At 47.9% G+C, this 20,024-nt stretch overlaps 1 protein-coding gene across 6 annotated transcripts; it reads left to right on the plus strand.

Moving 5' to 3' along the window:
• The first annotated feature begins 213 nt into the window (after positions 1-213).
• PHC1 (polyhomeotic homolog 1) lies at positions 214-20,000 on the plus strand. Of its 6 annotated transcripts, none has more exons than XM_070371039.1 (15): positions 214-566; positions 3,360-3,517; positions 4,662-4,772; positions 5,866-5,946; positions 6,525-6,674; positions 7,571-7,726; positions 11,641-12,136; positions 13,818-14,587; positions 15,131-15,278; positions 15,527-15,738; positions 16,488-16,602; positions 17,290-17,398; positions 17,600-17,750; positions 18,190-18,421; positions 19,029-20,000. In XM_070371039.1, exons 2-15 carry the CDS (start codon positions 3,404-3,406, stop codon positions 19,181-19,183), a joined length of 3,000 nt encoding a protein of 999 aa, XP_070227140.1. In that variant the 5' UTR covers positions 214-566; positions 3,360-3,403; the 3' UTR covers positions 19,184-20,000. The 6 variants fall into 6 exon arrangements, with proteins under 6 accessions (XP_070227140.1, XP_070227145.1, XP_070227143.1 ...); XM_070371042.1 differs by having other exon boundaries at positions 215-566; positions 7,595-7,726; XM_070371041.1 differs by lacking the exon at positions 214-566 and adding an exon at positions 647-663.
• The last annotated feature ends 24 nt before the right edge of the window (positions 20,001-20,024 follow it).

Raw genomic sequence — 20,024 nt, forward strand, 5'->3', positions numbered from 1 at the left:
CGAGCAGCGCTCGGAGAGAAAGAAGGGAAAAAAAGAGGAGAAAGAGCGAGAGAGGGGGAAAAAAAACCCCGAGGCCTAGAGCGCGGAGGCCCGGCAGCGGCGTCGTCATGGCAACGGGCGCCGGCAGGAAACGAGGGACGCGCGGGAGGGAGGGGGGAGGCCACGGAGGGGAGGGGGAGGGACGGGGGAGGGGTCCGGCTGCCCCGGAAGCACCTCCCCGCCAGCCCCCTCCTCCAGCCGGGCCCGCAGCCCCCGGCCTGCCGCCCCCACCCTCTCCGCCCGGCAGGAAGTGACAGGCCCCGGAGCGAGCCCCGGAGGCCTGGCGGAGCCGCGGCCGGCCCGCACCCGGAGCGGCGGGAGGGGCGGGGAGCCGCGGCCGCGCCGGGCGCCTCCCACCCCGCCCTCGGCGCCCCCGCCCCTCCAGGAAGGGGAGGAGGCGAGGGGAGCCCGCCGCGGAGGCCGAGCGCGCCCCCCACCCGGCCCGGCGCCCGGGGACCCCGGCACGTGAGGTGGACGCCCCCCACCCCCTATCCCGGGAGCGCCCGGGTGCGGAGCCAGGCGCGGAGGTAAGCGGGCGGCCGCGGCGGGGCAGGGGCAGGACCTCCGGGGGCTTGGCCGCGCGGGGATGTTTCTGCAGCCGCCGCGGGCTGTGGAACGCCCCAGGTACCTCCCCCGGCGTCTTTCCCTGCCTACCTCTGGCGCTCGCCCTGCGGTCCTTCGCTCTGCTGCCCGAGCCTCTCGCTCCTCTATTCATTTTCACACTGTGAGCTGTGCTCACTGCTGTCCGTCCGTCACCCTAGTTGCTCCTGACCGCTCCTTGTCTCATTCATTTTCCCTCCTCTGACTTTGGCTTTCCCATCCAAGCGTGCCGTCTACTTCTCTCCCTGCTTTTTTCTGGTCCCCTGGGTTCCTCAGCCTCCCAGTTCCTCGATTTCTGTCTCCCTCCTGCCTGTCTCCCCGCTACCAGTAAGCACACTTCTCCGCTCACTTGGGGTCGGTTCACTCCTGGCACCACCGCTCCGTGAGCCCCCTTCTCCCGGTGGGGTTGACTCCTCTTGGGAACTCGTTCTCATCAAGGTTCTAGATACAAGGACCCCTGGGGGCGTCTACTCCTATTCTTCAGATGGCTTCGATTTCTGTGGCACAGTCTCCCCCGAACCCACCCCCTTCTCCTTCCCCCCTTCCTATCTATGCCCCATCTTTCCTGGGAGGCAAGAGTTTCATGCTTGGGGAAATTGATTTTCTCCAACTCTTGGCTCAGGAGGCCCGGAACCTGGTCCACTTCATTATCTTCCTCTAGCTCCTTGCCAAAGATCTACTCCAGCCCAGCCCCACAACCCCCAAATACTATATTTCAGGATGACCCCAGTTTCGTGATTCAGGGGACCTCTATGGTTCAGCTTTTCATGCTTTCTCTTCCAGTTAAATTCTGAAAATTTAAATTGACTGTGCCTCCCAGACTTTCTGTTGTCTTCATTTTCTGTATTTGATTTTACAGCCCCGAAGCTGAGCACAAATGAATAGACTTATGTGCCTGGGATCCAGGAATCCTGGTTTTGATGACAGTTTCTCCTGGTTTTGTTTAAGACTTTAAACTGGTCTCTTTCCACCTCTTTTCTGTTTCACAACCTGAAAAATTATTAAGACTTCCATTTTGGGGGGAGATGGGGATCATATAGTTTATTAGCCTTTTCATCTACGAAGGGAATTCATGTCTCCTCTAGCTAGTAAAGGGGGTCTCCTCCCTCTGAGTCCAGTGAACTAGGTCCCATCTTCTATACAACTATGCCGTGCTGCCTCTAATGCTTACCCACTTTTTTTCCTCCGCATGCTGATAATGAGGATTCATGGGTCTGTATCTGTTTAGTGCTTTGATATTTTGGCAAAAGATGTGGGGTGAAGATAGGCTAGACTTGAAGCCAGTGTGATTTCTCCTGTATACTTCATGGGTTATATCCATGTTTGCAATGACATTTGCTCTTACTGGACAACTGAATTCTTGGAGGATAAGGATGCAATCAGATTATAACTGGGAATGGACCCATAAGAAATCTCCCCAACTCTAATTTCCAAGGCCAAGCAGTTTGATTTTATTTAGTTTCTTTGTTTTGGATGGTATCATTAAAATGGATTCACCTGAGTGAAACTATCGGCACACCTTAGCAGATATTCTAATTTGTTGTTTACATTCCTAAACCAAATTGTGCTGTGCTGACCTGATATTTCCAATGGCTCCTCCATGCCTCAAAAGTAGAGAAAAAATAGCAAAAGAAGGGGACAAAGAAAAGAAAGAACCAAAGAAACTTATTGTCATTTAACGCTGCTTTGATGGCATGTTTCTTCTTCCTTCTCATCTGTTTCTTTGCTGTGTTCTTAGCAATGTTTTCATGTGTTCTTTGCAAATTTTAGAGTAGACCCCAGAGGATAAATTCTGGTTACTTTAGTGGGCGAAAACATTGAATCTTACTTTCTTGAAGCTTTGATTGCTGTCTTTACTATGTTTAATACCTGTAAGTCGTTTGTTACAATGATGTGTTATATTTACTTGGGAATTCTCTGCATCCAGGGGAACTGAGGTGGAAGAAGATAAAGTACCATGGCCAAGGTGTTACTAGTAGCCCCAGCTCCAGCCAGGCAGCTCTTTGGGTGAGATGGGCTATAGTCTAGCTCTTCTACCTCCCAGTTTTATGACTTTTTATGTTGCTTTGGTCCTTTCTGTACCATAAGCCCCTCCTCCATAAAATGAAGACAATGGGTACTCGAAGTGAGTGACACGGCCTTAACCACAGATTGTTTTTGGTTTGAAGACCTGTGTCCTAGCGTAAAGATTTGATACTTAACTAGGACTACTTGCTTAACCTCTGACAACCTCATTTCCACAATTGTAAAGTGAAGATAATTATATTTACCGTAAAGCACTGATAAATAATGGCGGTGAAGGCCTAGCCCAGTGAGAGGAGGCGCCCAGTGACTTCTCGGTACATGGTGCCATTGTTAAGGTGAGGCTGATAGTGGTGTTGCATGTTTAAATGGGATGATTTTAAACTGTTCAAAGGTGTGATGGGGATATAAAATAGCCTTACTCTTATAAGGAACCATCTTACATTCAGGCCATTTTCTATTTAATGACAGCCAGGAGGAAATAGGTTAAAGTTGTGTTTTTTGAGACATCGCTTAGTTTCAAAAGATGGTGGGGAAGATATGGTTATAAGTGTATTGAAGATTTGGTCATTATTAAAACAGAGCAATCATGGCTTCTGGAAGAAAAGGAAGGTTCTTAGGTAACTTGAATAAATAATAACATGAAATAGTCACTGGAGATCAGGTGTACATTTTAACCCGTTGCTTCTTCCATCTAGGTCTGGAGTCAGAGCGCCAGCCGTGGGGACCCTGGACCTCTATCATGGAGACTGAGAGTGAACAGAACTCCAACTCCACCAATGGGAGTTCTGGCTCTGGGGGCAGCTCTCGGCCCCAGATCGCTCAAATGTCACTGTATGAACGGCAGGCTGTGCAGGTGAGGCTCAGCACTGAGGGGCTGTGAGCATTGGCTTGGGGTGGGCAAGGATGCAGGAAGATAATCACCCTTGGTTTCTTTCCAGCAGACTGGGCAAGTACGATCAGGTGATGACAAAGGTCACTTGCAGGTCTGAGAACCTTTGGGGTTTACAACAGTTTGAGCAAGCAGGCAGAACGAGATATCAGTCTTTAAGGTTTTTATATCATTTAGTTCATGTTGCTAGATCTCACTAACCATTTCTCTTCAAGGATTGTCAGGTTTTTATTTTTGGGTCTTTCTTGAAAATCACCCTGGGTAGTGGAAGTTAAGAACCTCAACTATTTCGGCTCCTGGAAAGAAAAAAAAGGAATGTAGTTTTGGCTTTGAAGTTAACGCCAAAACTGAATTACTGATACTGTCTTTATAAACACCTGTTAGCATTATACTGTAGATGTTTAAAAATTCCAGTTACTTGAAAATTTTACCTGATACAGACTTTCATAGTCACTGTTTATTTTATTTTTCATCATTTTCAACCCTTTAGAGCCCTGTCGGGCTTCCTAGGTGGCTCAGTGGTAAAGAATCAGCCTTCCAGTGCAGGAGATGCAAGAGGCGCGGGTTTGATCCCTGGGTTGATCCCCTGGAGAAGGCAATAGCAGCCCACTCCAGTATTCTTGCCTGGAGAATTCCATGGACAGGGGAGCCTGGCAGGGTGTAATTCATGGGGTCGAAAAGAGTTGGACACGACTGAGCACGCACACAGGCAGGGCTCTATCACCTTTACTGTGTCCCTAGAATATGGTCTTTTATTTTCTTCTCTTTACATTAATCAACATTCCATTTATTTTCAGCCAGTTTAGTCCTAATTCGTTGTTATATCAGATATTTCCAGATTCCATTTTGGGAAATACAAGTTCATGTGAGATTATACTGCTGTATTTTTCAATTAATTGTGTCCCTACTTTTTAAGGACTACATGAACTCACTGGTTCTAATATAAAAATGGACATATCAGATGTTGACAGGCTAACCAGATACCTATCTTTTCCTTTGTTTCTCTCCTCCCCATGTGTCCCTTTCCCAGGATCCCAGTGATTTCCACAGTATAGGTGTTAGGAGTGGTTCATCCCAAGTGGAATGATTCCCTTCTGTTTCTCCCTAGGCTCTGCAGGCACTGCAGCGTCAGCCCAACGCGGCTCAGTATTTCCACCAGTTCATGCTCCAGCAGCAGCTCAGCAATGCCCAGCTGCATAGCCTGGCTGCCGTCCAGCAGGTGAGAGGTCAGCAGCCAGCTGGCCCAGGAGGGAGGGGAAAGGCAGTACAGGTGGGTCGGAACACACCACACCCGCCACTGAGCCAGGCTGGGAACAGTGTCCCGTGCCTCCTGTCCTTTTGCAGGAGGATGAGTGGACCTCGGCGTGTGGGCTCACAGTAAGAACCGTGGGAGAACTGTCTTTTAGAGGTAGCACGGCTGTGTGCTAGCCCTGCACTGTCCAGTGTAGTAGCCGTTAGCCACAGGCAGCTGTTGAGCACTTAAAATACAGCTAGTCTCTAGGACTTCCCTGGTGGTCTAGTGGTTGAGAATCTGCCTTGTAGTGCAAGAGACGAGGGTTCAACCCCTGGTCAGGGAAGTAAGATATCATACACCTTGCAGCAGCTAAGCCCATGCTGTAGTTCACTGATACCACACGCCACCACGAGAGAGTCTGGGCTGCAATGAAAGATCCCACGGGACGCAATGAGGACTATGAGTACCGCAACTAAGACGGGACCCAGCCAAATATTTTAGAAAATCTGTCTCCTTAAAAAAAAAAAAAAAACCAACAAATGCAGCTAGTCCAGATGGAGATATGGGAGAAGATTTTGGATCTCAGAGACTTTTTAGTTCGAAAAAGCTCAGAAGTTCGTTTATGTTGGTATGTGTTAAAATGAGACAGATCAGCTTAAATAAAGTAAATTTTTAAAGTTTATTTCTGTTTCTTTTTACTCTTTGAAAAATGTTCATATTAGAAAATGATATAGGTGGCTCACCTTACATTTGTATTGATCAGGCAGCTCTGGGCTGGACTTAGCAGTGACTTCTGATGTGACCTGACCAAAGGTTCTTCCAACTAAAAGAAAGCAGGAGAAAGAGCAAGGGCTGCCAACTGCTCAGGGCGGGTTATGTGGGAGTCGTGGGGTTAGCATATGCAGTAATATGAGGGTGATTGACATAGTGAACATACTTGTCCTTGCTCCACAGTAGAGGCTCACTGCTCTTACCTGAAATCTCAGTTATATTTTGTGCCTGTGATTTGTTCCTGGAAGATTCAGAGCCTTTGCCTTTGTTGTCTCTGTTCTCTCTTGTCGTCTTTGCCCTCTAACAGGCTACAATTGCTGCCAGTCGGCAGGCCAGCTCCCCAAACACCAGCACTGCACAGCAGCAGACCACCACCACCCAGGCCTCCGTGAGTACTGCCTGTCCCCACCAAGGGGCTTTCCTCCCTGGGTCTGTGTCTTTCAGTTAAATTCTTGGGTTTGCCAACATTCAGATTTTTCTGTAAGATATTTCAGGAAACCTGAGTGCACTTTTTGGCCAACCCAATACTTTGTGCCACTGATCTGAGAGTGTTTATTTCACCATTGATGGTATTTACTGATCGTGCGTAGAGAATATCAGTAAAAGGGAGAGTAACCAGTATGGATCTGTAGAGGTGTCTTAAGGAGGAAGAAAATCCTGGGCAGGAGGAATCAAAGGGTCCCAAGGGCTAATCGTTGGATTCTTGACTGAGAAGTAGAATCTATTCCATTTCGTCCTTTGCTCCTCAGCTCTTACACTGGTGATTAGGGCCTGGTTTCTGTACTTTGCTGATAGCCTTTAGAGGCCAGGATAACAGGTGTGGATGGTAAGGTGTTCATTTCCTCCTGACTCTGTGAAAGTGAGATACTCTGCTTTTGCTGGTGTCACTCTGAGTTTGTCAGTCATGTGTATTTCCTTGTGTCTCTTCCCCCATCCTTAGTCCTGGTTCCCTTCTGTACCACACAGATCAATCTGGCCACCACATCGGCTGCCCAGCTCATCAGCCGGTCCCAGAGTGTGAGCTCTCCCAGTGCTACCACTTTGACCCAGTCTGTGCTACTGGGGAACACCACCTCCCCACCCCTCAACCAGTCCCAGGCCCAGATGTATCTACGGGTAAGCCACAGCCACCATTGTCCCAGGGACATAATTGTTCTCTGACTTGTTGAGTGAAAGCCTTTTTTTTTCTGGCTGCACTGTGCACCTTTTGGGATGTTAGTTCCCCAACTAGGGATTGAACCCAGGCTCAAGTCTTAACCACTGGACCATCAGGGAATTTCCCAGAGTGAAAGCTCTTTTATGTCATCATGGTTGAAAGTGAAAGTTGCTCAGTCGTATCCAACTTTTAGTGATCCCATGGGCTATACAGTCCATGGAATTCTCCAGGCCAGAATACTGGAGTGGGTAGCCTTTCCCTTCTCCAGGGGATCTTCCAACCCAGGGATCAAACCCAGGTCTCCCGCACTGCAGGCGGATTCTTTACCAGCTGACCCACAAGGGAAGTCCGTGTCATCATGGTTACCCAGATGTTTTAGGACAAGTGGATCTGCTTCCTATGCCTGACTTACCTCTAGATGTGACGCTCAGTGTTCACAGGTAGCTTACAAACAATTGAGATCCTAAGTTAGAAGATTTCACCTCAGTTTTAAAGAAATTTGCACCAGATATAGTCTAATCTTTAAAGCCATGGCTCACTTGCACAAATCCTAAGTGTTACCTCTTGGCCTGTCTGCTTAGTATATATAAACCCTTGTTCCCGACTCATTGTCTCAGCCTTTTTGATGTTTGATTCTTTGTTGTCAGTGTATAGTTTATACACGTTCCAGGTTTTCTTCGGACGATTCATCACACGTGGAGGATGAGGGTCTCCTGGGTTGGTGTGGAAAGGGGCAGGGCCTAGCGGTTTCGTATCTTCTGTTTATTTTGTCTTGTGGTCCTTCCCTTCCGTTTCTTCTGTCTCTCTCCCCTTTCTCTTGTTCTGTTTCCTCTGCTCTTCATCCTCTCCTTGCCAGCCACAGCTGGGAAACCTATTGCAGGTAAACCGGACCCTGGGCCGGAATGTGCCTCTAGCCTCCCAACTCATCCTGATGCCTAACGGGGCAGTGGCTGCAGTCCAGCAGGAGGCGCCATCTGCTCAGTCTCCTGGAGTCCACACAGATGCTGATCAGGTCAGTGGTGACCACTTGACCTGCGGACGGGCCCTGGGGAGGGCGAATGGAGTGGCCTTGGACCAGGGATCACCCTTCCACCCCATTACAACTTTTCAGAATTCTTCCCCCTACCCCACCCTCAATTTCTGTAGAACTTGAATCCCTTACACCTTTTTAGTTATTTGAATTAGGAAGGGAAGTAGGCTTAACTGAAAACAGCCCTGGGGATATGGGAAGCCACCTCCTTTTTTTTAAAAAAACTTTTTATTTTATATTAGAGTATAGCTGATAATGGTGTGGTAATTTCAGGTGGACGGCAGAGGGACTCAGCCATACATATATGTGTATCCATTTTCCCTCCAAACTCCCCTTATCCAGGGAAGCTTTATTCTTAATATAGGACCGGTGTCCCTGCCCTCCTTTTAGCTCTCCATAGCTGTTTTATTCAGAAAGTCCTAGTTCCTTGTCCTTGCAGTACTCTCTGGAAGATAAGGGGTGGTGGAGGGAATTCTGGTAAGACAGACATCAAGCTGAGTTGCTGGCAGAACACTTGATTTCTTCTCTATGAGTTACTATAGCTTTCAACCTTTAGCAGTCTGTTTCACTCAAAGGTGTTTCCAGTATAATCTTCCTCACCAGTGTGTTTTCTGTGCCTTATCTCAAACAAAAATATATATAGAGAGAGAGCAGTGTTTTAGCTTCTTTTGCATGGCATACAAACTGGGGTCTTATGGTACTTATTTCATTCTTTTAGTTTTTATCAGTCAGCAAGTAAACACTGAGCTCTCCATTTCAGTAAACTTGAGCAGATTCTGAAAGGATGGGTGGCATTTGATTTGGAGTAGCATGAACACTAGAGAGAGAGAATAGCATGTGTCAAAGCCTGACTACTCAGATATGTGACTGTGAGTTGGAGATGAGTGAATAAAGTGGAGACAATAAGCTTGTGGCAGGAAAGGGCATTGTTAAGGACAAATCTGAAAGCCACGTGACTTTGTAGGTAGGAGTGGCACTGCTGACTTGAGCAGCAGATTAAGAGAGTCAGGAAACTACTTGAGAAAGACTGATTTCGGAGCCTGTGCCTGGAGAAGGAAGAGAAATGAGGGAACCTGCTGAGAAACTGTTGGGGTCAGTTACAGATACAGCCTTTGGTTTAGACTACAGCAGTAGTGGTGGCGTCAGGATGAGGTAGAACCTGCTTCCATAGCAGTTCTTTCACTTAAACATCTGTTCATCAGATGTTTGTGTGTTGGTCTGTGGATGGACAGAGTAGTGGTTGAAAGTGTAAATCTTCGTTAGGGTCAGTTCCAACTCTGACTTACTGTGACCCCTGCAAATGGCCCAACATCTTCTTGCCACAATTTCTTTGTCTATTAAATAGCCGTTATAAAATACTTGTCCCAGGGTATGTTGTGAGGACTCAGTGAGTTGATGTGTCTGAGTGTTTGAACAGTGCCTGGACACAGTGAGTGTTTAAGAGTTTGGCTCTCTTTGTGATCACACAGGCGACATTCCTCAGCCTTGAATGTAGGAACAGGAGAGGAGGGTGAAGCTGGGCTTGGGGAGGGGGTTCAGGCTTGCCGGTGGGAGGGAGCCAGCAGAGGAGAGGTGAGTGAAGGGACAGGAAAGAATTGAGGAGGAGGGAATGAGATCCTGAGCCTAGTGAGCCTTTGATAGGAGGAAGGAGAGAAGGTGGCCGGGGTGAGGGGAGAATGATGGGGGCTGACGGAGGTACAGGGCCAGGTTTGGCGGTGGGACCAGAGGTGGTGGTATCATCTCTGTGGGAGTGAACAGTGAGAGGGGAAAGAGGAAGTGGTTCAGAGGCAGGGAGAGGAGGAAAGTTTTAAATAGCCATGACGGGAAGGAAGCTGATGAGAAGAATCTTCGTAATTGCCAGGTAATATGTACGTGGCCCAGTACCCAGTCCTGATGATTTTTGTAAATCTCTCTCGAAAGCTGTTATTTCTCTACTTTACTATTGTCTGAATTCGGGTTCTTTTTATTTTTCACCTGAATTACTCTACTAGTTTCCTAACTGGCCTCAATTTCAGCCTTATTTGCTTCCGTCTCTAATCCTCTCCCATATTACTATCAGGATAAGTTTTTTTAATAAGATATACATTGTTACTTTTTAAAAAAAAACTTTATATTTTGTATCGGAGTACAGCTTATTAACATTTGTTGTGATAATTTCAGGTGAGCAGCAGAGGGACTCAGCCATTCACATACATATATCCATTCTCTCACAAACTTCCCTAACATTTTTAATTGTACCTCTGGCCTACAGAATTTGATGAATCATAATAATCCTTGACTCGTGGCATCCTCTCATCAATGGTTCATTCATGGTCCACTTTTTAAAACATTTACTCTGTAAGTTTTAATCATGTAATAAGCCAGCCCCAGCTCCAGATGGAGCTCCACTGCCTGCCCCTACTCATCCATGGTGACGTTCATTCTGATTCATCCTTCCCTGTAACCCTTTTTGTATATAGCTTTACTGCCTTTACTATATTTCTAAAATGTTCTTTTTAATATGGAACATTTCAAACATTTATAAAAACAAAGAAATACGAATCTGTATGTGCTTAATCATCCAACTTCAGCATTTATTGACATGTGGTCAATTTCTCCAGGCCCTTTCCCTTCATCTGTGGATTATTTAGAAGCAAGTTCCAGATACCATGTGGATATATATATATATAAAAATATAAATTTGTATTTAAATCTATAAGGTACTTACCTTGTATATAATCCTTTGGGGAATACCTTCATTAAATGACTTATTGTCAAAATCCATCTGTATTGTTGCATGTCATTGTACTTTGTTTTGATTTCCATGTAATATTCCACTGTGTGAATATACTAGAGTTCATTCATCCTCTCTTCTGATGGTGGCCATTTGGTTGGTTTTTAGGCTTTTGTTAGGATGACTCGTGCTGCTGTGACCATTCTTACACATGCCTCCCATTGTCTACAGTGAGCCCTTCTCTTGTGGGACTCCTGGGTTAGAGCATGTGTGAATATTTCAACTTTAGGACAAAATGCCAAACTGTTTTCCAGAGTGGCTGTGCTCAAAGAATGGTTTTGACAATAGAGTTGATCGTGGTCTTTCTGATGAGTATTCTTCAGTGGCTTCCTGTGATTCATTAAGAGCTTGTCATCCCTTCTCTCCGTTGATACACTGGACCACTTGCGGTCTGTCAGGCACTGTGCTCGGTGCTGGGAATTTCTCATTTTAACATTCCAAGCCCTTCAAGATCTGGCCTCTTTCTAGCCTCAGCCTACCTGCATAGCTTCATTTCTTGCCACTCCCTGCAGCCTTCCCCAAACATAATGAAATATTTATCATTTCCAAAAACACGGTGCTCTTTCTTGGCTCAGTGGTCTTGCATTGTTGTTACCTGTGTCTTCAAACCCTGTTGGTTCTCAGCTCAGACATCGCCTGTGTTAGCATGTCTTCCCTCATGCGCTTTGTCTGAGTTACTACTCTTCCTCCTCTGCACTCCCCTAGCACTGGGTGCATATCTGTGCATGGTGTAACTTGGTTTTCTTGTCTTCTCGAGTAGAAAGTACTCATTAAAAGCAGGGGCTTGTGTCTTTGATCTCTGCATTCCCAGTATCCAGTGCAGTAGTTGGTAGATGTTGAATGAATGGGGAAGAAAGGGAAAGTCTGAGACATCTTGAAGGAATAAAATAACTGAACTTGATGACAGATTTTGTAGAGAATGAAGGAGACTGAGAATCAGATATGACTTGAGAGCCCCTCTCTGGGAAGACCTTCTCTGTGTGTACAGGTGAGGGTACAGCTGAGGGGGCCGTGGAATATCTGTAGCTGTCGTCACTGCTTCTGACTCAGTCATGGTAGTCTTTCACTTTAGTGCCCTTGCTCCCCAAGTTTCTCAATCTGCCTTTTGCTTCCTGTCTTTCAGGTGCAGAACTTGGCCGTCAGGAACCAGCAGGCCTCTGCCCAAGGACCCCAAATGCAAGGCTCTGCCCAGAAGGCCATCCCTCCTGGGGCCTCCCCTGTCTCCAGCCTCTCCCAGGCCTCTAGCCAGGCCCTTGCGGTGGCTCAGGCTTCCTCTGGGGCCTCAGGCCAGTCCCTCAACCTCAGTCAAGCTGGTGGAGGCAGTGGGACTAGCATCCCAGGGTCCATGGGTCCTGGAGGAGGCGGCCAGGCTCCTGGGGGCTTGGGGCAGTTACCTTCCTCAGGAATGGGTGGTGGTGGGAGCTGCCCCAGGAAGGGCACTGGAGTGGTGCAGCCCTTGCCTGCAGCCCAGGCAGTGACTGTGAGTCAGGGCAGCCAGACAGAAGCAGAAAGCGCAGCAGCCAAGAAAGCAGAAGCAGACGGAACTGGTCAGCAGAACGTGGGCATGAACCTCACCCGGACCGCCACTCCTGCTCCCAGCCAGACCCTCATTAGCTCAGGTACTCTGTCTCTTCCCATAATGTTCTTATTCCCTCGGGGCTAGCTTGAAGTCTTCAGGGTCCGTGTCTTTGCCCTTCTTGCTCGTTTTGGTCCTGAAATAGTGAAAGGAAAGAATCACATCAGCCTTGTTTGTATTAGTCCAGGAGACAGGATGACAGGTAGCAGAGAGGGATCTTGTCTGTTTCTGCCGGGCAGCAGTCAGTTTACAAGTTGCCTTGTCCTCTCCTTCTTAGGTCCTGACTTCTTCAATTTACTCCCTCTACCCTTTCATTCACTAGGGTCTTTTCTTTCTTTTTTTAAAATTTGGTTGTTCTGAGTCTTAGTTGTAGCACGCAACTAAGTGCTTCAGTCTTCATTGTAGCATTTGGTTCTTCATTGCTGTGCACAGGCTTCTCTGTAGTTGTGGTGCACAGTCTTAATTGTCCCAAGCATGTGGGATCGATCAGACCCCTGTTCCCTGCATTGGAAGGTGGAATCTTAACTACTAGACCACTGGGGAAGTTCCCACTCAGTTCTTTTTGAATAGCTTGCTGTGTTCTAGGGAGGGTACTGGAATACATCATTGAAAAACAGACTCTTCTGCCCATGGAGCTTGCAATTTATCGTAAGGGATGAGTTCTCTTCCTCACACATTTACTGTTGGTCAGTTGGCAGTGTAGAGCAAAGACTGTGTGCCTTCGAGTACTTAGGGTGAGCAGATAGAGCCCTGCTTTAATACAGTCCAACTGGTGATCATCTGTATTGATGGTAAGGATGGTAAGGATTAAAAAGAATAAATAATAGTAATAACCCAGGGTAGTGCTTGCTTTCAGGCTGTGGATAGAGTTAGATGTGGATACCCTATCTGGTAGTGTTTATTTTTGCTTCCTTGTTTCTAGTACTTTAAGTGTTGTATATTTGAGTAATGTACTCCCCAAATTTAAGAGTTACTTATCATTTGTTTTCCTAACACCTAGTATGGCACTTTACAAACTATGGCACTTGTAATATCAAAGTGCTTTCATGTCACATATAGTTTCTGGGCACTCTGGTAGGGTGTGAAGCAGGGGAGATCCCATCTCCAGTTTACAGTGGAGGGAACTGGGTCAAGTCCGAGCCCACAGCGGCTGACTCTTAAAACTTCTCATGGGTGGTGACCTAAACTGATGAATCGTGGAGACCCGAGGCAATCATGGGAAGATGTTGGTAGCTTTACCTCTGTGGATATTTATTCTTTCAGTGACTGTTAAGTGTTTCTTGTGTATCAGGACCTGGGCTGGGTTCTAGGGATGTAAAAACAAATGAAATGTGGACTTGGCGCTTGAGGAGAAGAATCTAACCATGAAGATTAGATTGGGCCCGCCATTGTCCTTGCTGAGTGCCAAGTAATAGGATTTAAATAAAGCAAAAAAAGAGAAAAAAGAGTTAGATAAATGCAGGAAATTAGTGAGGACTGTTACATGCTTGAGCAAAGGTGGTCTTTCCCTGACATCTTTAAGGCTGGAGATGGTTGGTAACGTCCGACTCAGAGGAAAGAGTGTAAACCAGGTGGCCTGTCAGGCCCCTCCAGCTCGCTTTCCATTCGTAGTTTGAGTCTACAACTAGGTTCACCTTGGAAAGCTGCTTTGACTGGCGCCTTTGATGATGTTGCTCATGTCTGCTCTCCCTTCCTTTTGTGTCTCTGGGGGCTCGTTCCCGCAGCCACCTACACGCAGATCCAGCCCCACTCCCTGATTCAGCAGCAGCAGCAGATCCACCTCCAGCAGAAGCAGGTGGTGATCCAGCAGCAGATCGCCATCCACCACCAGCAGCAGTTCCCGCACCGCCAGTCCCAGCTTCTGCACACAGCCACGCACCTCCAGCTGGCCCAGCAGCAGCAGCAGCAGCAGCAGCAACAGCAGGCCACCACCCTCACTGCCCCGCAGCCTCCGCCGGGTCCCCCGACCCAGCCGGTCCCGCCGTCCCCATCCCAGCAGCCAGCCCAGACCCTGGTCGTCCAGCCCATGCTGCAGTCTTCACCGCTGTCCCTGCCGCCGGACCCCGCCCCCAAGCCCCCTATTCCCATCCAGTCCAAACCGCCGGCAGCCCCCCTCAAGCCCCCTCAGCTAGGGGCTGCCAAGATGTCTGCCGCCCAGCAGCCCCCACCCCACATCCCTGTGCAGGTGGTGGGCACCCGGCAGCCGGGTACAGCCCAGGCCCAGGCTTTGGGGCTGGCCCAGCTGGCAGCTGCAGTCCCCACTTCCCGGGGGATGCCAGGCACAGTGCCGCCAGGCCAGGCCCACTTGGCCTCCTCGCCGCCTTCATCCCAGGCCCCCGGTGCGCTGCAGGAGTGCCCACCCACGTTGGCCTCAGGGATGACCCTGGCCCCTGTGCAGGGGACGGCGCATGTGGTGAAGGGAGGGGCGACCACCTCCTCACCGGTGGTCGCGCAGGTCCCTGCCGCCTTCTACATGCAGTCTGTGCACCTGCCGGTGAGTGTTGCCCCGTGATTGTGAGCACATGTCATCCTCAAGGGGACCTGAGCTTAATTTCGGAAGGGAATAAAGGGTTGAGGAGGTTAGGATATTAGTGCTTCTTTTGTAAGAGAGAGTTTTAATGGAAGGTTAAGATCCTGGCATGTATTCAGTCTTTCATAAGAGACATCAACGTATATAATACCTGAATGTCGTACTCCTACATGAAATTCTGTATTTTTGGATCTATACTAAGTTATATTAAGATACAGCTTTAACCACCAAAATCAATCTTTAAAGAAACAGCAATTCTCAGTTGGGCTGTGATGAACCCGGGTCTCCAGGTCTAGGTCAGGACTAAATAATGTTGTATGTTCTTTTGTCTTGATGTAGAAATTACACTTGTTGGGAATGACCAGAAATTTTACTGTACCATGGGACATACACACACTGGGGAATCTAGAACTAAGAAAATTTTCTTGGACAGTATGGGAGTAATTGCGTTTCATCATTATCCTTTGCTCATAAATCTTGTTTTCCTTCCTGTTCTTCACTTTATAGGGCAAACCCCAGACACTGGCTGTAAAGCGCAAGGCTGAGTCTGAGGAGGAGCGAGATGATGTCTCCACACTGAGTTCAATGATTCCCGCGAAGACATCGCCAGTGGTAGAGAGCCCAAAGGCCATGGAGGAGAAGGGTGGTCTTGGAGGTGAGGAATGGACTTCTGCAGGACTGCCGAGTGCACAGAAATGAGAGGAAAGCTATGAGTGAGTTAAGAGTTTAGTCTGATTCATTAGAATGTGGGCCTGAACTTGGTGGAGAGCTGGACACAGGGAAGCCAGGATGATTGATCAAAGAGGAAGATGTGCTACTGTGGACGATCAGGCTGGCTTGGCTCATCATTGGATCATTTAGGTCATCCCCTCCCTGTTCCTTAATCTCGTGTTTATTTTCTAGAGAAAGCTGAGCCAGTGACCAGCGCGAACACTAACACCCTGAGCAGTGACATTGTAGCTTTGGCTCCTGCCCCATCAGCGCCCCCTCCTTCGCTGGCCATGGTGTCCAGACAGATGGGTGACTCCAAGCCCCCCCAGGCCATTGTGAAGCCCCAGATCCTCACTCACATCATTGAAGGCTTCGTTATCCAGGAAGGAGCAGAGCCTTTCCCGGTGAGGGCAGGGCCAGAAGGTGGGGCTTTCACATGGGGACTTGGTCTGTTGGGCTGTCTTTTCAAACTCCAGAGACTCAGAAGGCTCAGAACTATTTAATTATTAGAGAACGGTTCAGTTCTGTTGTTTGTAGGATTAGCTATGAAGAAGGAAGGGAAAAGAAGAAGAAAGACTATGTAGACCAGGAACTGAAAATAGTGGGGAGAGGAGAAGCAAAGGAAAAAAGTGACCTTTAAGGCTGTCATGGTTGTTTTTTATTTGTTTGTTTTTGGGCCCCTTTGTATAGCATTTGGGCATTGTACAGCATTTGGGATCCTAGTTCCCTGACCAGGTACTAACCTGGGCCCCCTGCATTGGGAGCTTGGAGTCTCAACCACTAGACCACCAGGGAAGTCTCTAATTAGGTTGTTCCATAGTGAAGAAAATTGTGGTGGAGAAGTTGAGAGACTTTTCTGGATACCATGAGTTGCAGAAGCAGGACTTAGAACACAGGTCTCTTGCTTCCAAGTGTGTTCCCTGCAGTTTAGGAAGGAAAAGGACAAGATAGGGAGCTGGGGTAGGAGCCCCTTCTCCAGCAGCTAATCTGAAAAAAGCCAGTTAGAGACTCTAGATTGCTATATTGAAAATGGTTCTGTCTGCGTGACTTCGCCATTAACTCTGAGATCGAGGCAAAGACATGGTGGTGAGAAGTGGTGGGGAAAGCTATAGAAAGGAGTTAGGCTAATATAACTCACCTTTTTCTGGAACAGGTGGGCTGTTCTCAGTTATTGAAAGAGTCTGAGAAGCCCCTGCAGACTGGCCTCACCACAGGACTGAATGAGAATCAGTCGGGTGGTCCCTTGGGTGGGGACAGTCCATCTGCTGGTGAGTATTCATTTAGAGACCCATCTAGGAACGAGGCTGATGGAGATGTGTTTGAGGACTTAGCGTAAAATAGCAATTAGCTCTTTCAAGTGGGAATTATGTGAAGTCCATCTACATCAGTATACCTAGAATCACACAGAAGTTGTTCCCATAGGGTTAAGGGGAATTTTATCAAGCTGATCTGTTGGATTATTTACTATAAGGATATATTTTTCAAAGGATAATATGAAATAGGCTGTTTCTTAATTTCCAGTTCTCCTTATTTTAGATTCTGTGATATATGTTAAGGAGTCTTGTTTACATTTCCCCTCTCCTGCTTTTGAAAACTTCTGTGTCTGTGTGTGTGGGGAGGTGGGGTGGGGAGGGAGAAATCTCATATCTTTCCAGGCATTAGTAATTAGTTCCTCTCTCCTGTGGAAAAGTGCAGTCAAATCTGAGACTACGAATTATGAAGAAATTAGTCATTTAAAATGGAGATCATCTGGCTTAAGGTTAGGAAGACTGTGATGTCTTGAGGGACAGGTCTTTATGGTTTTGGATTTTGAACTTTGTTTTCGGGGTTCTCAGTTAGGCTGAGTAGGTCTTTGAGGGGAACGCTGAGAGTAATTAGAGTCCAGTGCTGGGCCTGAGGGTGGCCTGAGCGGCAGCAGGAACCCATGCAGCCCTGCAGCGCTGCCTTGTTTTCAGAGCTAGATAAGAAGGCAAACCTCCTGAAGTGCGAGTACTGTGGGAAGTACGCCCCCGCCGAGCAATTCCGCGGCTCCAAGAGATTCTGCTCCATGACTTGCGCTAAGAGGTACAGTAGGCTCCCGTCTCGCCCTCCTCCCTCGGACACCCCTTCCCCAGGATCCGCTCGAGACTCAGAGCTAACGTCTCCTTCACCTTCATTCTCTTCTCCAAATTGGCCCCTAAAATCCTAGTTCACATGTAGAGCAGAAGAGCAAGGTGGTCTTGCATAGCAGCACCCCTGACCTCGTGTATGTTCCCTGACCCACAGGTATAATGTGAGCTGTAGCCACCAATTCCGGCTGAAGAGGAAAAAAATGAAAGAATTTCAGGAAGCCAACTATGCCCGTGTTCGCAGGCGCGGACCCCGCCGCAGCTCCTCGGACATCGCCCGTGCCAAGATCCAGGGCAAGCGCCACCGAGTGAGCCATCATTGTGGGGCGCGATGCTGCAAACTGGGCCTGTTTCCTTCTCTCCCCCGCAGAGCAGCTCCTTTCCCCTGGGAAAAAAAAAGTGTGAGACCAGAACTCTGGTTTCACATGGATCACATCGCTCCAGATTCCGAAATCCTTATCTTTTTGTCTCTTCTCATCTGATTTACCTGTTGTTTCTGTTAATCCTTACCTCTTGTTAGAGGAGGGAAATCTAGGGGAGTTGTTGGCAGAAGAAGGGAACCAAGAGAGGGACACAGTTCACACTTGAAAGGCACTTGAGAGCAGACTAGTGACTTTGGGCATTTGCATATGAAGTACAGAGTACTTTACTTGTGCTGGGATTAGTTTTTCCTCTGTGCCTCAAACCTAGGATGGGGGGAGAGAGGGAGACCTCATGACACTTATGATCTCACTGTTTTTCCTGTAGGGTCAAGAGGACTCTAGCCGGGGTTCAGATAATTCCAGTTACGATGAAGCACTCTCTCCAACATCTCCTGGGCCTTTATCCGTGAGAGCAGGGCATGGAGAACGTGATCTGGGGAATCCCAACACAGCTCCACCCACCCCAGAATTACATGGCATCAACCCTGTGTTCCTATCCAGTAATCCTAGCCGCTGGAGCGTAGAGGAAGTCTATGAGTTCATTGCTTCTCTACAAGGTATCAAGGGCCTGTCCGCCAGAACCTGGGTCATCTGTATTGCTTTGTTTTCCTATGGTTTTTTTGAGGCCATCCCACAGGGCTTTGTAGATGGAAATGTAGAGGCCCAAGTATGGTATGATGAAGGTCCCCCAGAGAAGGAAATGGCAACGTACTCCACTGTTCTTGCCTGGAGAATCCCGTGGACAGAGGAGCCTGGTGGGCTATGGTCCATGGGGTCAGATGGGACTGAGCATGTATACACGCACGCACTTGACAAGGGATAGTTTTCTCCAGAAAGGAAAACCATCCTACCCTTCTCGCTATTTTGTCTGAATTTTGGGCCCTTAGAGATGGCATGAACGCTGATTTTCTTGGCAGTGTCAAAGAAAACACTGTATTTTGCTCTCTCCTTTCCCTTCCTCAAGTTATCTGAGTTGAACAGCTTAGTTGGTGGAACACCTTAGTTCTTTTATCTTGGCTCTTTTTAAAAAAAAATAGCTAGTTGCTCTGGTTTCATTTTGCTTCCATATCTTGACATCTTGGGCCACTGTATCACTGGATTTAGGACAAGTACTTTTGGTGCTACCATGTAGCTTCTCATACATACCCCACGGTTTCCTCCTAGGCTGCCAAGAGATTGCAGAAGAGTTTCGTTCCCAGGAGATCGATGGACAGGCCCTCTTATTACTTAAAGAGGAACATCTCATGAGTGCCATGAACATCAAGCTGGGTCCTGCCCTCAAGATCTGTGCTAAGATAAATGTCCTCAAGGAGACCTAAGGTGGCCCTCTTGCACAAACCAGCCTAAGGCAGACACTCCCCACCGTCCAGGTTATAACCTGGTGCCAGCAGAGACTCCATGAGGAAGACAGAGCTGTGCTGTCTTCTGCAGGAGGGGATCACCGAGACAGGGAAGAACCGTGCAAGAACTGGTCGCTGGTGCTACATGGTGGCAGCTTTGACGTTTCTCTGGGTTTTATTTTTTAAATCTTCACAATTCTCACCTACCCTAATCCAATCTTTGTGAAAGAGGCAGTCTAGAGAACTAGGACTGCTCAGCCTTATCCCGGAGTGGAGTGTCTAGCCAGGGTCTGAATTCTCCAGGAGGAGGAGGAGGAATGTACAGTGTGGTGAGACAAGAAAATGGGTGGACTGTAGGTGTGCCTCGGCAGTGGTGGCGGGGCTTGTGTGACACAAGTAGGAAAACCTGGTCCTCCCTCTTCCCTCCGGCTCCTCCCGACTGTAGCTGTGGCCCAGACTTCTGTTGTCACTCCCTTAGTGTTGGGTATTTTCTCCTGCATCCTCACTGGCCAGTGTAGGGACTGGGTTGCCATCATTCTGATTTGCTGCAGAAACTAAAAGTATTGGGTACATATGTGGCTGTCGTCATTCTTTTTGCACCCCCCTGCTCCCTTCCAGTTTGTTGTCTTCTACTCTACTTTTCTTTCCATTCCAACTCTGCTCTGTCCTATAGCTTTATAAAGCAGGAGCGTGTGGGGCTGAGGTCAGGAGTAGAAGGACCTGCCTTGGGCGCTATTCCTTATACAACAAAAATATTAAATATTTTTTTTCCTCCTCAGTAAAAGGATGAAAATTGGTCTCGGTTGTCTCTTAATTCATC

This window comes from Bos mutus, chromosome 5 (genome assembly GCF_027580195.1).
Source record: "Bos mutus isolate GX-2022 chromosome 5, NWIPB_WYAK_1.1, whole genome shotgun sequence".
Classification (NCBI taxonomy): Eukaryota; Metazoa; Chordata; class Mammalia; order Artiodactyla; family Bovidae; genus Bos; species Bos mutus.

Coding starts and splice junctions, on each gene's coding strand:
- PHC1 (XM_070371039.1), top strand. CDS start 3,404: ATGGAGACTGAGAGTGAACAGAACTCCAACTCCACCAATGGGAGTTCT. Junction 3,518..4,661: donor ATGAACGGCAGGCTGTGCAG/GTGAGGCTCAGC, acceptor GTTTCTCCCTAG/GCTCTGCAGGCACTGCAGCG. Junction 17,751..18,189: donor TCCAGGGCAAGCGCCACCGA/GTGAGCCATCAT, acceptor TTTTTCCTGTAG/GGTCAAGAGGACTCTAGCCG.